Source organism: Tachysurus fulvidraco, chromosome 6 (genome assembly GCF_022655615.1).
Source record: "Tachysurus fulvidraco isolate hzauxx_2018 chromosome 6, HZAU_PFXX_2.0, whole genome shotgun sequence".
NCBI classification, from domain to species: domain Eukaryota; kingdom Metazoa; phylum Chordata; class Actinopteri; order Siluriformes; family Bagridae; genus Tachysurus; species Tachysurus fulvidraco.
This window is the reverse complement of record NC_062523.1, coordinates 2,530,979-2,548,478: the sequence shown is the minus strand read 5'-3', so window position 1 is coordinate 2,548,478 and position 17,500 is coordinate 2,530,979. Positions and strand designations below refer to the sequence as shown.

At 43.5% G+C, this 17,500-nt stretch overlaps 1 protein-coding gene across 1 annotated transcript in view; it reads left to right on the top strand.

The window, feature by feature from the left end:
• The window catches only part of LOC113635050 (receptor tyrosine-protein kinase erbB-4-like), a 31,774-nt gene that overhangs the window by 11,402 nt on the left and 2,872 nt on the right, over positions 1-17,500 (top strand). The window contains exons 4-8 of the mRNA XM_047814549.1: positions 2,610-2,700; positions 3,663-3,862; positions 12,436-12,568; positions 14,135-14,228; positions 16,663-16,817. Coding sequence (XP_047670505.1) covers positions 2,610-2,700; positions 3,663-3,862; positions 12,436-12,568; positions 14,135-14,228; positions 16,663-16,817 — 673 coding nt within the window. The remainder of the gene's footprint in view (positions 1-2,609; positions 2,701-3,662; positions 3,863-12,435; positions 12,569-14,134; positions 14,229-16,662; positions 16,818-17,500) is intronic.

The window sequence follows — 17,500 nt, the reverse complement described above, 5'->3', positions numbered from 1 at the left end:
CAGAGGCCGGAATCCAACCCTTATCCCCGAAAATACTAAGCCACCATGTCTCCCACATCTAAGAAAGATAAGACAAGATGTTGAATACCATAGTGATACCACACAGAGATTCCACAGTGTTGTCTAAGTCTTGATTTTATACAACTGTGCAACTGAGTGTAAAAGGCCTTGCTACACCCTGGACGGAGTGCCAACCCATCACAGGTCACACACACACACTCTCATTCACTCACACACACACACACACTACGGACAATTTTCCAGAGATGCCAATCAACCTACCATGCATGTCTTTGGACCGGGGGAGGAAACCGAAGTACCCGGAGGAACCCCCCGAGGCATGGGGAGAACATGCAAACTCCACACACACGAGGCAGAGGCGGGAATCGAACCTATAACCCTGGAGGTGTGAGGCGAACGTGCTAACCACTAAGCCACCGTGACCCCCGTCTCTAGTATCGAAGCTTTGTAAAAGTTAGTTAGTGCCAACCATGGGGCAGTGGTGGCTCAAGTGATTAAGGCTCTGGATTGTGTATAGGGTTCAAGCCCAGGCACTGCCAAGCTGCCACCATTGGGCCCTTGAGCAAGGCCCTTAACATTTGTGTTAAGTGACTTACCCTGCACTCTGACCCAAACCTCCAAAGTTGAGATAGGCAAAGAAAGATTTCCACGGTGATGTAATGTATATGTGACAAGCAAATGCTTTTTCTATAGTAACCTGATGGGCATTTATAATGTTTGCCATGAGGGATCTGGTCTTAAGGGATTGTTTAGAGACCAAACTCAAGCTGTGGTTAATTTTTTGGCCCATGTGAATTTATGAGGGATGCGACTGATGCTTCATCTTTGACATCCTGCAGCATCCTGCTTTCTCCATTTTAATGTAATTTGGGTAATTTATGTTCTCCTTGTCCTTACAGACCTCGGCTTTCCTCCATACGCGCCACCGATCTCTCTTTTTATCTCTCTTGTTTCTTGCTCCGCACTTCATTCCTTTCCCATCTATACATCTCCATCCTGTTTGTCCTTTCTTCGCTCATGTCCTCAGTGCAATTCTGTCTCATGAAATATTCAACGTTTCAATACATTATTTAAATTTCTATATAATCCAATGTCCATGCCATTAGCCTTTCGTTCAACTATTCCACTTAAAAACATCTGGAACAGCTGCTGGATATTTAGAGGAGGCGGTCAGAAGAATTAAAAAGGGCCTCAGTCTAATCTGTGATTACATTCGTTAATATTTATTGCTTATTCTTGTTTGTGTTAATTGTCCTATCGATGTGATATTGTTTGGACACTATAGAGTACAGTTTGAGCTTATTGTTGTCGTTTCATTAAGGATGCTGTGTACACTAGACATGTGCTGTAATTTTCCACTTCCTAAAATCTAATTTCATTTAATTCCTTTGAACTGGATTTTTTACTCTTGGTATATTGAGCTTTTAACTGTGATGTAATAAATACAGGAAGGATAAGTAGGAAATAAAAAAGGAAAAGGGAGGATTGAAGGAAGGAAGGAAGGAAGGAAGGAAGGAAGGAAGGAAGGAAGGAAGGAAGGAAGGAAGGAAGGGATGCATAGATGGATGAATAAATGCACAGATGGATGGATGGATGGATGGATGGATGGATGGATGGAAAAAGGAAGGAAGTGATGGATGGATGGATGGACAGATGGATAGATAGATGGAAAAAGGAAGGGATGGATGGATGGATGAATGGATTGATGGATGGATGAAGTGATGGATGGATGGAAGGATGGATGGACAGATGGAAAGATAGATGGAAAAAGGAAGGAAGGGATGGATGGATGGATGAATGGATTGATGGATGGATGAATGGATGGATGGATGGATGGAAAAAGAAAGGGAGGGAGGAAGTGATGGATGGATGGATGGACAGATGGATAGATAGATGGAAAAAGGAAGGAAGGGATGGATGGATGGATGAATGGATTGATGGATGGATGAATGGATGGATGGATGGAAAAAGGAAGGAAGGAAGTGATGGATGGATGGACAGATGGATAGATCGATGGAAAAAGGAAGGAAGGAAATAAGGAAGGAAGGGAGAGAGGGAGGAAGGAAATATAGTGAAAATAAGTGAGGAAGAACAAGGAAAAGGATGTCCTTGGAGGAAGAACGAGGAACAAAGAAGAATGAAAAAAAGACTACGAAGGGAAGGAAGGAATGAAAGAAAAGAAATGAAAGAATGAAGGAGAAGGAATGAATGGAAAGAATTAAGGGAGAAATGGGAGAAAAGAAAGATTTAAGTCATGATACTTTACGTTCGGTAACTTGACATACTTTCTCACTTCTATGGCTTCTTGGTCTCTCACTCAGACATGTAAGAAGACACGTGAACAAAGGAACATTTCTCAGACTGCACTTCTTCAACCTAGTGAAGTGTATTTAGAAAACCAGCACCACCAGTTCCTCACATCCCATTCCAAACTGGACTCAGAGTCTGACTGATTCGGCATGGCGTAAATGTGAGGTTGATCTAACCCAGACTCGATGTGGATCTTAAGTGTGTGCACTGTAGTAGTCATTTCAGGGTCTGACGTGGTTGTGTTTTTTTTGTGTGTTGTTTTTTTTCCCGTCCTCTAGGTTTCCTGAACATTCAGTCCTGGCCGGAAAACATGACGGACCTGAGCGTCTTCTCTAATCTGGCGACGATAGGTGGCAGGTCACTTTATAGGTAAAACCCTGCCCTGCTTTCACCAGCTTGTTAAAAAGATGCCTGCGGGATCTCTGTCTCTGTGCTCGTGTGACCTTAACGGACACGGTTTATTTCGCCGGCCTCGGATGACGCGGATGAACGGTGTTCGTTAGTGTAATCATCTGCAGTTACTCACTGACTCTATGGCTAACAGTTCGTGTGGTAATTATTTCAATAATAATTCTTACAGTTAAAATGACAGAGACAGTCGGACAACTGTTGTCGAGACTGTCGAGATGATCTCACCCCGTAGTGTGCTGGCTGGAAGACGATTAGAGAACTCTAAATTTATTCAGACTCCATCTACAACAGTAGGAGAGAGAGGGGGGTGGGGGGTAGTGGTGATCTGCCAACTTGCTTCTTAAAGAGTCTTAGGGTCATTCCCTTAGCGCCTTAACATTGTACCAATTACTGCCTGTCACACGATACAGCATCGAAACACACAGGGTCTGACACTTCCCAGGTCGAGAAAGAGAGAGAGAGTATCGGAGGAAAGAGGAACGAGTGCATGAGAGGAATGAAAATAAGAAAAGATGCAGTCAGGAAAGAAAACATGAGGTAAAGTGTTGAGAAGAAACAATGGCGGAAAAGGGAAAAATGGTGAATGGTGAAGACAGGATGTAAAATGGGAACAGTAGAAAGGAAAGATAAGAGGAAGAGGAATAAACAATGGGCATGATGATGGAAAATGAGGAAAAAAGAAGGAAGGAAATGAAAATAGGAAAGAAGGAAGGAAATAATGAAGGAAAAACTTGCTGAAAAAAGGGAGTCACTATTATTATCCTTCTGTAGTCTGTTTCCAATCCGCTCAGTTCATTCGGCCGTGAATCGAATCCTCGTCGCTCCTGCGACGTGTGCGGTCGCATTGATTCCTGCTTTCCTGTAAAATATTTATGGATTAATTTGTCCTTCCTGTCATTTCTTGTCTTTCCAACTCTCAGTGGAATCTCTTTGCTGGTGCTCAAGCAGCAGTGGATTTCATCACTGCAGCTGCAGTCTTTGCACGAGATCAGCGCCGGCAACGTCTACATCACCAACAACAGCCAGCTTTGCTACTACAACACCATCAACTGGACCAGCCTCTTCCGCATCCCTACGCAGAAAGCTCTGATCCGCAACAACAGGGAACCGAAAGAGTGCAGTAAGTGCGGTTATCACTTCCAACTCCGTGCTTATATCTAAACTGAATTTCATACATCAGCAAATATGTACAGAGCCATACAAACCCCTGAGGTAGTCACCCCACAAACCTTTCCACATGGTGCAATTAAGCTGTTTTACAGATGTGCAAAGCTGACAAGCTCTCAGGTCACATGTATATGTGTTTCCATAGAAATAAAAATTGTGAAATCTAGTGGAGCGCTAGTGACGTCACCCGAAAACCTGTGACACAATTCCCCTCCTTGGGCTGAGTGTTTTGATATGCCACATGTCTACGTTGTGCTAATGTTTTTTTTTATTTTCACGTGACGTCATGTGACGTCAGCAGAATACACGTGAGGAAGTTCGCCTCGTTGTTCTGAATGTTTTGATATGTCACATGTCAATGTTGTAAAAAGTTTTTTTGATTTTGCATATTTTGGGGGCGGGGCTGCGGGACAACCGAGAGGCCAGACGGTACACCGATTTAAACCTTTATTCATAGTATCACCCTAAAGGAGCTGGCCGAGTAACCTCCAAAGTTTATAATGGGAGTCTATGGGGAAAAAATTTGAGACCCGTTACCAGAAGTACCGGTACTCGGATCGCTTAGAAAAGTAATAGCATAGAATTTCAGACCAGGTTCTACAACATGTCCGTGCAATTTGGTGCATGTGGCTCGAAAGCCCAAGGAGGAGTTACTCTTGATACATTTTTGTCTAAGTTTTAATAAGAAAACAGAATGTTGGCTTCTACAAAGCGACATAATTAGCACTCATCTTCTACCCTTACAGGTCATCTTACTTGTTCATAGTTTTAGCCATGAACAAATAACTTACAGTCCTCAAGAGACACAATAGATCTGATTAAGCTGCATCTCTTCTAATTTTTTGTGTGGGGAAAACAAGGGTACTCGTATTAAATTAATTCATTTTGTTTAATTATTTTGTATTGCCCTAGAATGGGGGCACAGTGGCTTAGTGGTTAGCAGGTTTTCTTCACACCGCATGATTAGTGTTTTTTTCTGCCCCAGGGAGTTTTCATGTTTGCCCCATACTTTGTGGTTTCCTATGCATACTCTGGTATCCTCTCCCAGTCCAAAGTAGAGGTCTTCTCGGGTCTAAAGAAATGTACCCGACCCGAAGTGACCCGAATCACTTTTTACCCGAACCCGACGTGCTTTTTTTTTTTTAAGAAAGACCCGATCCAAGACAAAGCCGAAAAAATTTGACCCGAGTCCGACCCGACCGTTTTTTTAACCCGACTGGACCCGAATGTCCAGGTCTGTTTCAAAGAAAATTAGCTTACCGCCAGCCACACGATGTAGTTCTGGTCTTCTCGGGTCTGTTTGGTAAAAACACATTCATTTTAAATTACCCGAGACCCGACGCCGCTATTATTATACCCGACCCGTGTCCGAGGCACACTTGAAACTTTTAGACTCGGATCTAAGTGGACTCGTGAAGACCTCTAGTCCGAAGCCATGCATGTAGTTCGCAGTTAGTGAGAAACTGTCAAATTGTAGTTCTCCACTTCTCACTTCAGCCAATATCTCTTTAGGTCTTTGTTCAATAAATGGGGTGACCTTAGACAAGCCTGTGTTTTAGGCAACCCCCCAATATACACTTCTAAGTTAAGTCTATGGGCTAAACTTCTATTACTTCCTGACTACATCCACTTAAGCGTAGGTCAATCTCCGATTTTCGTATAGAGGACAGTGACTTCATTGTCAGCAAGTTTGTGTTTCAAGCTGTCGGACTCTTTACCCCAGGACACACTCTGTTCCATTACCTGATACTGCAGTCTTGAGGACAGACAAATGTGACTCGAAGGAAGACACTCCTTGGCCTCTTTCTCTATCCGGATGAGTGCACGTCACCCTGCCAAGCAGGAGACCAGAGAGCCTCAGCTCCTTCCCCAACTGGGGGTTGACCAGAGGCCAAGAGGAACAGAGGACTATGAAGAGTCATGCGGCGTCATCCTTCCTCTTCCTCGGTGCTTCTACCCTTGAAATAAGTACCAGGCAACGCAGCGCACTCTGACTTTTTTTGCACAATTTTTCCAAAAATAAAAATGGGAAAGAAGAGCTCTCAGGGAGTGCACATGAAGCCCACTTGCTTATTCCATCAGCCAACAATCCAATTACCCATTCTCTTCAAATGTCGAGTCATCCTGTGAACTATTGAATGAAATTAATTGCAAGGAGCTGCCGCAAAAGTTTTTTGACATTTCAGAGCTACGTGTCCTCCACTGGAGCCTGTAATCACCAAAGAGAATTTCACTCCTTTCTCCGCATCTTCGGCTTTTTTTTTTCTTCGGCACAGCGTGATGTGTATGATTCGTCGTAAGGCTGAAAGGTTTCGCTCTGCTATTTTCCCCTTTTCATCCTGCTAATGTTATGATGCAACAGGAATCGTTATCGGAGACTTCGTTTGCAATTTCATGGACTTCCAAACTTTCAGCTGCACCGGTCGCTTATAGACACTTTCACATTTACAGTATTTAGTGAGTTTGTGGTTAGAATGGAGCCCTGTTGCGTTCCTATTAAGGTTTTTTTTAGGGAGGTGAGAACACAGGATTCGCACTTAGTTCGGAGCAACGTAGCTAGACGATGCTAGTGAGCATCTGAGGGAGGTGATTTTGGTAGTTTTAAGCTGCTAAACTAAGCCAAAGAACAGTTGTAGTGCGGTAGAAATGCCATATGTTCTGGAGATTTGGGAAGTAAACACTTGAAGAAATGCACAAAATGGTTTCAAGTGTTTATTTTTTTTTTACTTGGTGGCTCTTCATTTTTTACATGCCCGACGTTTTTACCCTTTTTTTCACTTTTTTATTTGTTGATCGATCGAATTAATCTTATAACACTTATAACGAGGATCAGAGCCGATCCTGACCTCCCTGGGGCCCTAAGCAAAATTCTGCTAACCTGACCCGTGAGCCATGTAAACCATTTGCCACACATTCACACTTGCACTGGCAGCACTGCACAGCTAATGTACTGTAGCTAGTCAGATAGAGACTAGAGACAGAATCACATCAACTTAACTTTACCATTATTTGCTCTTGCTGACATCCAACTTGAAGAGGACAAAAGTTCACCCGATCGCTGTTCTCGCATTTCACTCTCATTCTGTTTCTTTTTTCTCTTTTCATGACCAGATGGATAGCTCCGCTTCATATCGTCATCTACACAGTAAACATTAACAGGCAGGGGGAGGCAGGGCCTTGCGTAATTTGCAGGGCCCTACACAGATCAAGCATCGCGTTATTTCTGGCAGGACACGTCGTCAAGCGTGCATCAGCAGTTAATCAGCTGTCCACGACGCGCACCAATCCGGTTACGACATCCGTATTACCCGCCCATTTAAATTCCCATTCATAGAGCCGTTCAGCGCTTCGCTGCTACCGCGATCTAAACTCCCTCCTCCAACCCTGACTCCACCACGCCGGAACCCGTGTTCGCTGTACTAGTTTACGTCTTACATCTCCACATATTTTTCCCTCTCTCTCTAATTATTTAATTATTTATCTATCTATCCATTCATTTATTACTTTCCAAAAACGTGTAAGTGAGCTTATCAGTACTATGCATGCTTAGTGGTTCTGTTATACGGGGGGTCTATTCTATTTTCTAGTCGCTGCTCTCCCCGCTCTGTCCATGCATGAGCACGGACGAGCACGTGGAATCTTGCCCAGAACAGAACCAGACCGTCAACACTAACTGTATGCATATCATCTAATTCCCTTGTGACAAAGTGGTCCTGACAGAACTCCCGTAGTGAGCGTATAGGGCCGATCGGCCATGACTAGGATGCACAGAGAAAATAGCCAGAAGATTTAAATAAAGAGCTAGTAAACAAAGTACAAGCAAAACACACACACGACGTAACTCTAGGAAACCTAGCACAGGCCAAATTCACACAGCACTTGAAATTTTCTGAGCATTTTCTTGCAAAGAGCACTCGATTTTTTTTGTTGTTTGTTTGTCTTGTAGCCATTCGAGGTTAATCATTTCCATGTTGACAAGAAATCCTTTTGATTATTAATGCTTCAGAAGAGTGGTGGCAGGCACGAGCGGAAAATGTCATTCGGTAAAATGTCACTTAGCCGAGAAAAATGTCTGTCATTCTGAGTCAGTGCTCAAATTATATTGGAACTCACAGAGGGGCTCCTTCCAGGGGGCAACGTCAGACCAGAAGGTGACGGCCAATTACTGCAGCTATGAGCTATCGATAGAAGAATGAAATAATAGAATATTTCTCAGATATTATTGTACCCCAGCCCAAAGATTTGTTTTTGGTATCGGTAAGAAATGTAAGCTTAATGGTATACAATTTTCTCTACATTTCTTGTTTTGTTTAGTTTAGTTTTGTTTTGTTATGTTTTTTGTTTTGTTTTGTTTTTTTGTTTTAATATTTTGAGTGATTTAAGTTCTAGCATTCCCAATATTCTCTTTTTCATAGTAGACGAAAATTGCAAAGCCATTGCATTTATTATGAAAATATCTGTGAGATATATCTGTAAAATATTAAAGTACCTTAAGGCTAATCCAAAGACAACCCAAAACTAACCAGGACACCCAGAATTACCCAATAATTCCCTGAATACCTGCAAAAACTACCCCAAGATCTACCTTCATGACCACTCTAAATCTTACCCAAACTTTGCTAAAATCACTCCACTGCCCCTTTTCCACCGAGGCAGTTTGAGTGCAGGTTCGGAGCCTAATTTAGAACCAGTTCTTTCTGTTTCGACCGCCAAAGCACCGGCTCCGAACCAGGAAAAGTGGTTCTTAAGTAGCACCAAAACGTTGCTGGTCTAGACTTAAGAACCGCTTGCGTCAGGAGCTGTGGGCGGGGCTACTGTTAGCGCATTTGATAATGTACCTTAAGTGTACTAATGTTTAATACACTTTTACTTTACCGCGATATGATACATTATCAGCACACATGATGGTAGGTAGCTACATGCTAAGGATAATTTTTTTTCTGTGTTAACGATAAAATAACCTTGTGTACTTTATCGATTACAACCTTCGTTTATACAGATTACACGGAGCCGCACGTACACGTTTTATTCGCCGCGTTTGGATGCCAATGTAGGTTCACAAAGACATGAGCATTAACAGTAAAGCAACATCCGCCATCGTTGTTGTGTTTGTGTTTGCCGCTGCTGCACTAATGTCGCTGGGACACACGACATGTATACAGTGACGTCACACTCGGCGCTGTGATGCTCTCTAGCAGGTGGAAAGGCAAACCGGTTCTTAGAAGGTTTGAACCAGCACTAGCGCTAGCTCTGAACCAGCACCCGGGTCTTTCCGGTGGAAAAGAGACACAAGACAACCCCAAAATCACCAGACCACAATCTGAAGATCTCCAAAAGTCACTTTATCATGACCCTAAGACCAAGCAAAATGACCTGAAGAAACCCAAGTGCCCATCAAGACCACTGCAAAACCAATCTGAGACCTGTTTATGACCACTGAATAACTATATCAAGACCACCCCAAACTACCCTAAGAACAACCCAAGGTGACTTAACCAGACTTAACAAGATCCCTTAACACTTTAAGACTACTCAAAGACCATGTCAAGATCACTTCATTGGTCCTGGTATAGTCATGTAGCTTACACCAAGACCACTACGAGACCCCAGCAGAAGTGTTCTAAGACCTCACCGTGAACCACCACCTTGTGTTAAGTGTGTTAATTCCATACATCCTTAAATCATGCTGTAATTTATTACATTATCTCCTCTGGTTCATTGTGTGAGAGGATTGCAGGTGTATGCAGGGAGGTGTGTGTGCATGTGTGTGTGTGTGTGTGTGTGTGTGTGTGTGTGTGTGTGTGTGTGTGTGTGTGTGTGTGTGTGTGTGTGTGTGTCTGTAATCTTTTAAACGTCAGCAGTATGGAAAGAAGGAGGAGGGGCGGTGGGGGAGGCGGAAAAAGGCGGGGACGAGGGAGAGAAAACGGCCGAGGGAAGGGAGGTGGCGGAGCCACATACAAAACAAAAAAAAAATAAAAAAAAAAAAAAAAAAAAGAACAAAAAAAAAAAAAAAAAAAAAATAACAAAGCGGCAGGGAAGTGATGAAGGAAGAAAGACAGGAAGAGGAATCGAGAAAAAAAGAGGGGAGTAGAAGGACGACGGAAGGGAAGGGGAAAGGAGAAAAAGAACATAGGAAGGAAAAAGACGAAAAGGGATAAAAAAGGGCAAGCAAAGGCAAGGCGCCGTGATGATGAAGACCAAGGGCTGTTGGGGGCGAAGGTGGATAGGGAAGGGGGGACTGGGGGAGAGAGAGAAGGATCAAAAGAAGAGAGGCGAGAAAGGGAGAGGGGCGAGGGGGGAAAAGGGTATGAAGAGTAAAATTAATGCTCAAGATAGGGAAAAAGGAGGATGGAAATGTGGAAAGGAAAATGGAAAGGGGGGGGCATAGAGAGGGCTGAATGGATCGTCCCCTGAGGAGGTGTTTCGTCGAGAAAGAGGAAGGGAAGGATATCGGGAGGGAAGGGAAAGGCGAAAGGCGGGGGGGGGGGGGGGGAAGGATAGGGGCGTGACCTTATCAGCAAGGAGAAAGGAAATCATGTAGGGAGGAGCGAAGGAAGGAGAGGGAAGAAGAAAGGGACAGGAAAGGAGAAGGGAAGGCAGAGAAGCGAAAGGAAAGGAAGGAATGGAAGGGTAGAAGAGGAGGGAAGGCGGAGGAAGGAAGTCAAGGACAGGATAGGGAAGATCCTACGAGTACCGGAAGCGACAGGGGAAGGCTAATAACTACAGAATGAATCGCGGGAAGGAAAGATCTTTTGATACATAAAAAATACAATAGTAAAAAACAGAATGAGGACCGGTCAAGAGTAGAGACAGGGATAAGGAAGCAGGGATGCGAAAAGGACAGGTGGAAATAGGAAGGAATTAGGGAAGGAAGGAAGAAAGGAAGAGAGGAAGGAAAGAAGAAAGAGAGGAAGGAAGGAAGGAAGAAAGAAAGGACGAGAGGAAGGAAAGAAGAAAGAGAGGAAGGAAGGAAGGAATTAAGGAATTAAGGAAGGAAGGAAGGAAGGAAGGAAGAAAGGAAGGAAGAGAGGAAGGAAAGAAGAAAGGAAGGAAGAGAGGGAAGGAGGGAAGGTGAGGGAAGGGGAGAAGGAGGAAAGGGAAAGGAAGGGGGAAGGACGGAAGAGAAGAAGGAAGGGGGGAAGGAAGGAAGGGAAGGAAGGAAGAGAGGGAGGGAGGGCGAAGGATGAAAGAGAGGAAGGTGAAGGAGGAAGGGAGGAGGAGGGAAGGAAGAGAAGGGAAGGGAGGAAAGGAAGGGAAGGAAGGAAGGAATGAAGGGAGAAGAGAAGGGGAGGAAGGAAGGAAGGAAGGAGGGGAAGGAAGGAGAAAAAAAAGGAAGGAAGGAAGAAGAGAGGGAGGAGGGAAGGAAAAGAAGGAAGAGAGGAAGGGAAGGAAGGAGGAAGAGGAAGAAAGGAAAGGAAGAGAGGGAGAGGAGGAGAAAGAAGGAGAGAGGAAGAGAAGGAGGAAGGAGGGGAAGGAAGGAGGAAGGAAGAGACGAAGAGAGGGGAGGAAGGAAGGAAAAGGAAAGAGGGAAGGAAGAAAGGAGGAGGAAAGAGGAGGAGGAAGGAAAAGGAAGGAGGGAAGGGAAGGAAGGAAGGAGGAAGAAAGGAGGAAGGAAGGAAGGAGGAAGGAAGGAAGGGAGGAGGGAAGGAAGGAGAAGGGAAGGAGGAAGGAAGGAAGAGAGGGAGGAGGGAGAAGGAAGAGGAAGGAAGAGAGGAAGGAAAGGGGAGGAAGGAAGAGAGAGAGGAAGGAGGGAAGGAAGAGAGGAAGGAGAGGAGGGGAAGGAGAGGAAGAGAGGAAGGAAGGGAAGAAGGAAGGAAGGAAGAAGGAGGAGGACGAAGGAAGGAGGGACAGGAAGGAGGGACGGAAGGAAGGAGGAAGGAAGGGAGGCAGGGAAGGAAGAGGAGGGAGGAAGGGAGGCCGAGAGGAAGTGAGGGACTGCTAAGTATCCTCGACAGTTGAGCGGTGATGCTTCCTTCCTCTACGTCCTCGGGCCTTCTGCGTGCCGTCCGTGCATTCAGTTCCGGGATCGGAATTCAGGCAGTTTCTCGTCTGTTTTTGGCGGAGGGAAGGAAGCGTAGGAAGTAAGGAAGGAAGACGCTCTCTCTCTTTCTTCTTTCCTTCCTCTCTTCCTTCCTTCCTTCCTTGCTGTGTGTAGTAAAATGACGTTGATGTTTTCTCCTCGTTAATCTCTGTAATAAATACTGTGTTCTTATATATAAGGAATAATCATCACATGTACATAATTTATTGGAAACTAATCAATGACAGAGTTGTGTGATGAGACTCGACACAAAGCTCGAGAGCTGCTCGTGTCAGCTGTTACCATAGCAACGATAACTAATATTATAGAAAATTAGTCAGCAGCCTCTAAATTAATCAGACTCACGAATTTAGCAGCACTAAATATTTATGTGATAAATAATCAGTATAAAAGTTTGTGTAGCACCTGATGACATGAACGGCTCTTAGCCGTGTAGCAGTGTGTGTTTGTGTGTAACAGGAAACATGTTGTGTGTTTTCTTACAGATTTGGATCGTATGGTGTGTGACCCGCTGTGTTCGGATGCGGGATGTTGGGGTCCCGGTCCGGATCAGTGCCTGACCTGCCGCTTCTTCAGCAGAGGGCGCATGTGTGTGAAGTCCTGCAACCTGCACTACGGGTTAGCTGTCACACACACACACACACACACACACCCACACACACACACACACACACACACACACACACACATGGTCCTACTGATTCTGCACTACTCAACTCTAGGTGTTTGATGGTTATATTATCTCTGCATCACATCTCTGTTGTCCCCTGAACAGACCTTTTAGATATTATCTTCTTTATAGTTCCTTAATTGATGAGTTTCTTAAACCCTGAGATCAAGTCTTTCTTTCCTGCTTCCCTCAGCCCCCCCCCTTGCCCTATCTACTTTCTTTCTCCTTCTCTTTTACTTCCAATGTTTCTTTCTTTCTTTCTTTCTTTCTTTCTTTCTTTCTTTCTTTCTTTCTTTCTTTCTTTCTTTCAGGCACACTAAAGCACCTTTAGATCCATTTTAAAAACATTCTCCACTTTTCTCAGAAATTGTCTTTCCTTCCCAAAGCCAATGTCCAAATTATTATTTTTTCTTTTTACACCTTTATTAATAGTTTCTTCTTCCTTACTTTCTTTTTTACTTCCTTTTATCATTATTTTCTTTCCTTCCTTCCTTCCTTCCTTCCTTCCTTCCTTCCTTCCTTCCTTCCTTCCTTCCTTCCTTTCTTTCTTCCTGTTCCTCCTTACTTTCCTTTCTTTCTTTCTTTCTTTCTTTCTTTCTTTCTTTCTTTCTTTCTTTCTTTCTTTCTTTCTTTCTTTCCCTTTTCCTTCCCAAAGACAATATTATTAATTATTAATATTTTCTTTTCTTTGTGCACTTTTATTAATGGTTTCTTCTTTTCTCTTCCTTCCTTCCTTTCTTTCTTTCTTTCTTTCTTTCTTTCTTTCTTTCTTTCTTTCTTTCTTTCTTTCTCTTTTCCTTCCCAAAGACAATATCCAAATTATTATTTTTTTTCTTTCTACACCTTTATTAATGGTTCCTTCCTTCCTTCCTTTTCTTTCTTTCTTTCTTTTCTGCATTTCTTTCCTTCCTTCCTTCCTTCCTTCCTTCCTTCCTTCCTTCCTTCCTTCCTTCCTTCCTTTCTCTTCCCCTTTTCCTTCCCAAAGACAATATCCAAATTATTATTTTTTTTCTTTCTACACCGTTATTAATGGTTCCTTCCTGCCTTCCTTCCTTCCCTCCCTCCTTCCTTCCTTCCTTCCTTCCTTCCTTCCTTCCTTTCAGGCACACTAAAGCACCTTTAGATCCATTTTAGAAACATTCTCCACTTTTCTCGCAGAGATTCGGCTGTCAGTGGTGAACATGTCTGTGTGAGCGATGTTTCTCTTCCTGTGGGAGATTTACTCATCTCACAAACACAAAACCGATGTTTAATATTTTGCTGTGTATTAAAGTGCTATTCTGGAGTAACAGATGGATTCCAGATGAGAGAAGGAAGATGAAGAATGTCGTATTTATTGGTGTTTAAGTGAAGTGTGTGTGAGGGGGTGACACACTGACACACTGCTGTGTACACACTGACACTTAATGTGCGCTCTGTCAAACTTACTGCACTGAAAGATGTACAAACAGGAGTGAATCTCTCTCTCTCTCTCTCTCTCTCTCTCTCTCTCTCTCTCACACGCACACACACAGGGAGGTGCGAGAGTTTGCGAATGGCTCTACGTGTGTGGAGTGTGATGCTCAGTGTGAGAAAGCTGAAGATGATGGTCTGACCTGCACTGGGCCGGTGAGTCACAGCTTCCCATTGATATGAAAACATTATTAGTCACCAAAAAAATTACAGATGTTTTAAAACGTGTTGAATGAGCCTCACATTATTATTATTATTATTATTATTATTATTATTATTATTATTATTATTATTATTATTATTGTTGTTGTTGTTGTTGTTGTTGCTGTTGTTGTTTTTGCTGTTGTTATTATTGTTATTTGAATTATTATTACATAATAATATCACAGAGATTGTCCTTCAAAACAAAAGGAGAGGAGGAGAGGAGAGGACAGAAGAGGAGAGTAGAGCAGAGGAGAGCAGAAGAGAGGAGGGGACAGGACAGGATAGGATAGGAGGAGATGGCAGAGGAGAGGACAGGACAGAAGGGGAGAGTAGAGGACAGGAGAGGACAGGAGGAGATGGCAGAGGAGAGGACAGGACAGAAGGGGAGAGTAGAGGACAGGAGAGGATAGGAGGAGATGGCAGAAGAGAGGACAGGACAGGACAGAGAGGAGCATAGAGGAGGAGATGTTAGAGGAGACATTGAGCAGCAGGTGGCCTGAGCAGCAGCTACATTAAGGAGGAGATTGATGATCTTCTAGCTGGTCCAGACTTGGAGGAGCTTTTCAGTTGAACGTGTGTTTAAAATAATCCCATCGCTCTGTTCAGTCTGAATTAAATAAAGTGTCTTACAGTTTCAGCCAAACCAGCTTCACACACTGTCCTGGACATAAACACACACACACACACACACACACACACACACACACACACACACACACACACACACACACACACACACACACACACCATTTACACAAGCTTCAAACGCACAATTATAAAAATATAAACTATTGTATAATTTAAAAATGTAATTTGAATAAAACACAAAGAGAATTAAAAAGCTTGTTATTATTATTATTAGTAGTAGTAGTAGTGATAGTAGTTTTATTTATTTATTTATTTATTTCACCTAAAATCTAAATAAAAAGAAAACCAATTAGTTTATAATAAATTAATGAATAGATAGATAGATAGATAGATAGATAGATAGATAGATAGATAGATAGATAGATAGCACAATTAGCAATAACAATTAGTAGTTGTATTTATTTATTTATTTATTTAGTTCACCTAAAAATCTAAATAAGAAAAACAATAAGTGTATAATAAATAAGTAAATAGATAGATAGATAGATAGATAGATAGATAGATAGATAGATAGATAGATAGATAGATAGATAGATAGATAGCACAATTAGCAATAAATGTATTAAATATAGAGATCATAACATTATATCAAAATGCTGTCTAATGTATAAATTCCCACTTCAAAACACTGAAGAAATGTATTAATTAACACACACACTCGGACACACACACACACACACACACACACACACACACACACACACACACACTCAGACACACATTAATAATTAATTAATTAACATAAAATAATAAATCACACAATGTGAGATAATTTAAAAGACCTTGTCCACCAGAGCGTTTTTATCCATCTTGTACATTTTTCTCACCCAACGTAAACGCCTGGTAGCCCCGCCTCTTTTTCCACTATGTATCAAACCTGCAAGTGTTGAGTAAATGACGTGGCACTAGGACTCGAACACACAACCTTCTGGTCTGTTCTGTTCTGAGCTTAAATAAACTAAGAAACCAACAAGATATTGCAAAACAGCGTGCTTAGGAAATGAGTTCAGGAAGTGAACAGGAAGTGAACAGGAAGTGAGATGAAGAGAGGGTGACCTCTGTTGGCATGGAAGAGTGATGTCCCGAGGTGGCCGTTACATCCTGACATGGAACGTATTGCAACCCACTTCAAGAAGAAAGCAAAAGTTCTGAAGTGTGATTTCCTTACAGAGAAGCACCTTGTGTGTGTGTGTGTGTGTGTGTGTGTGTGTGTGTGTGTGTGTGTGTGTGTGTGTGTGTAGCACTCGTATTGATACCCAGCCTAACTGAGTGGCTCCTCTCTGCACTGCCTATATTACAGCTATAAATCCAGGCGGCCTCATTGTTATGGTCATTGTGTGGGCAGTGAGCGATGGTTATTATCCGTGGCCTGGTTGCTGGTGTTTTATAGCTCTTCTTTACTCTTTTATTTCTCTCTGTCTCTCTTTTTTTTTCTGATATTCCATTCTCCATCTCGTGGACTCTCGGTCAATTTATTCCGATTCAATTCACTGTAGCTTTACTGGTCTGACTGGAGTGTATGAAACACAATATTTCCCAGACAGAAAGTAGAAAATATTTATTTATATAACAACAACAATAATATTAAACGTATAGAACTTTATATACTGTATACGGTAGAGTCAGTGGTTGGGAGTGAGGATTTTTATGTCTTGCTTTGCATCTCTCTCTCTCTCTCTCTCTCTCTCTCTCTCTCTCTCTCTCTCTCTCTCTCTCTGTCTCTCTGTCTCTCTCTCAGGGTCCTGATCATTGTGTGAAGTGTCTCCACTTTAAAGATGGGCCTAACTGTGTGGAAAAATGTCCCGATGGACTCCAGGGAGCCAATAGTTTCATCTTTAAATATGCAGAACCCAATAAGGAATGTCATCCATGCCACATCAACTGTACCCAGGGGTATGTTCTCTGTTTGTGTGTGTGTGTGTGTGTGTGTGTGTGTGTGTGTGTGTGTGTGTGTGTGTGTGTGTGTGTGTGTGTGTGAGTGAGAGAGTGAGGTGAGTGGGAGGGTGGTGTGGTGCGGGTGGGGACGGGGGAGAGGGTGGTGTGAGAGTGACGAGGGAGGGGGTGGGTGTGGGGGTGTGTGGGGTGTGGAGTGGAGAGAGTTGTGTGGGGGGCGAGGGAGGGGAGGGGGTGGGAGTGGTGGCTGGGTGGGGGGTGGGGAGTGGGAGGGAGGGGGAGGGGTGGGGAGGGCGTGTGGGGTGAGAGAGTGGTTGTGGGTGAGTGAGAGGCGAGTGAGAGTGGTGTAGGGGGTGGGTTGTGTGGTGTGTGTGGGTGGTGGGTGGAGTTGGGGAGATGGTGTGCGGAGGTGTGAGAGCGTTGTTGGGGAGAGTGTGTGAGAAGAGGTGAGAGTGTGTGAGAGAGAGATGGGTGGTTGTGTGAAGGAGTGTTTGTGGTGTGCTGTGGGGGGTGGGTGGGGTGTGTGTGGGTGTGTGTGGGGGTGGGTGGGTGTGGGAAGTGAGGTGGTGAGGTGTGGTGAGCTGTGTGTGTGAGTGTGAGTGTGAGAGTGAGTGAGAGTGAGAGTGTGTGTGTGTGTGTGTGAGTGTGTGTGTGAGTGTGTGTGTGAGTGTGTGTGTGTGTGT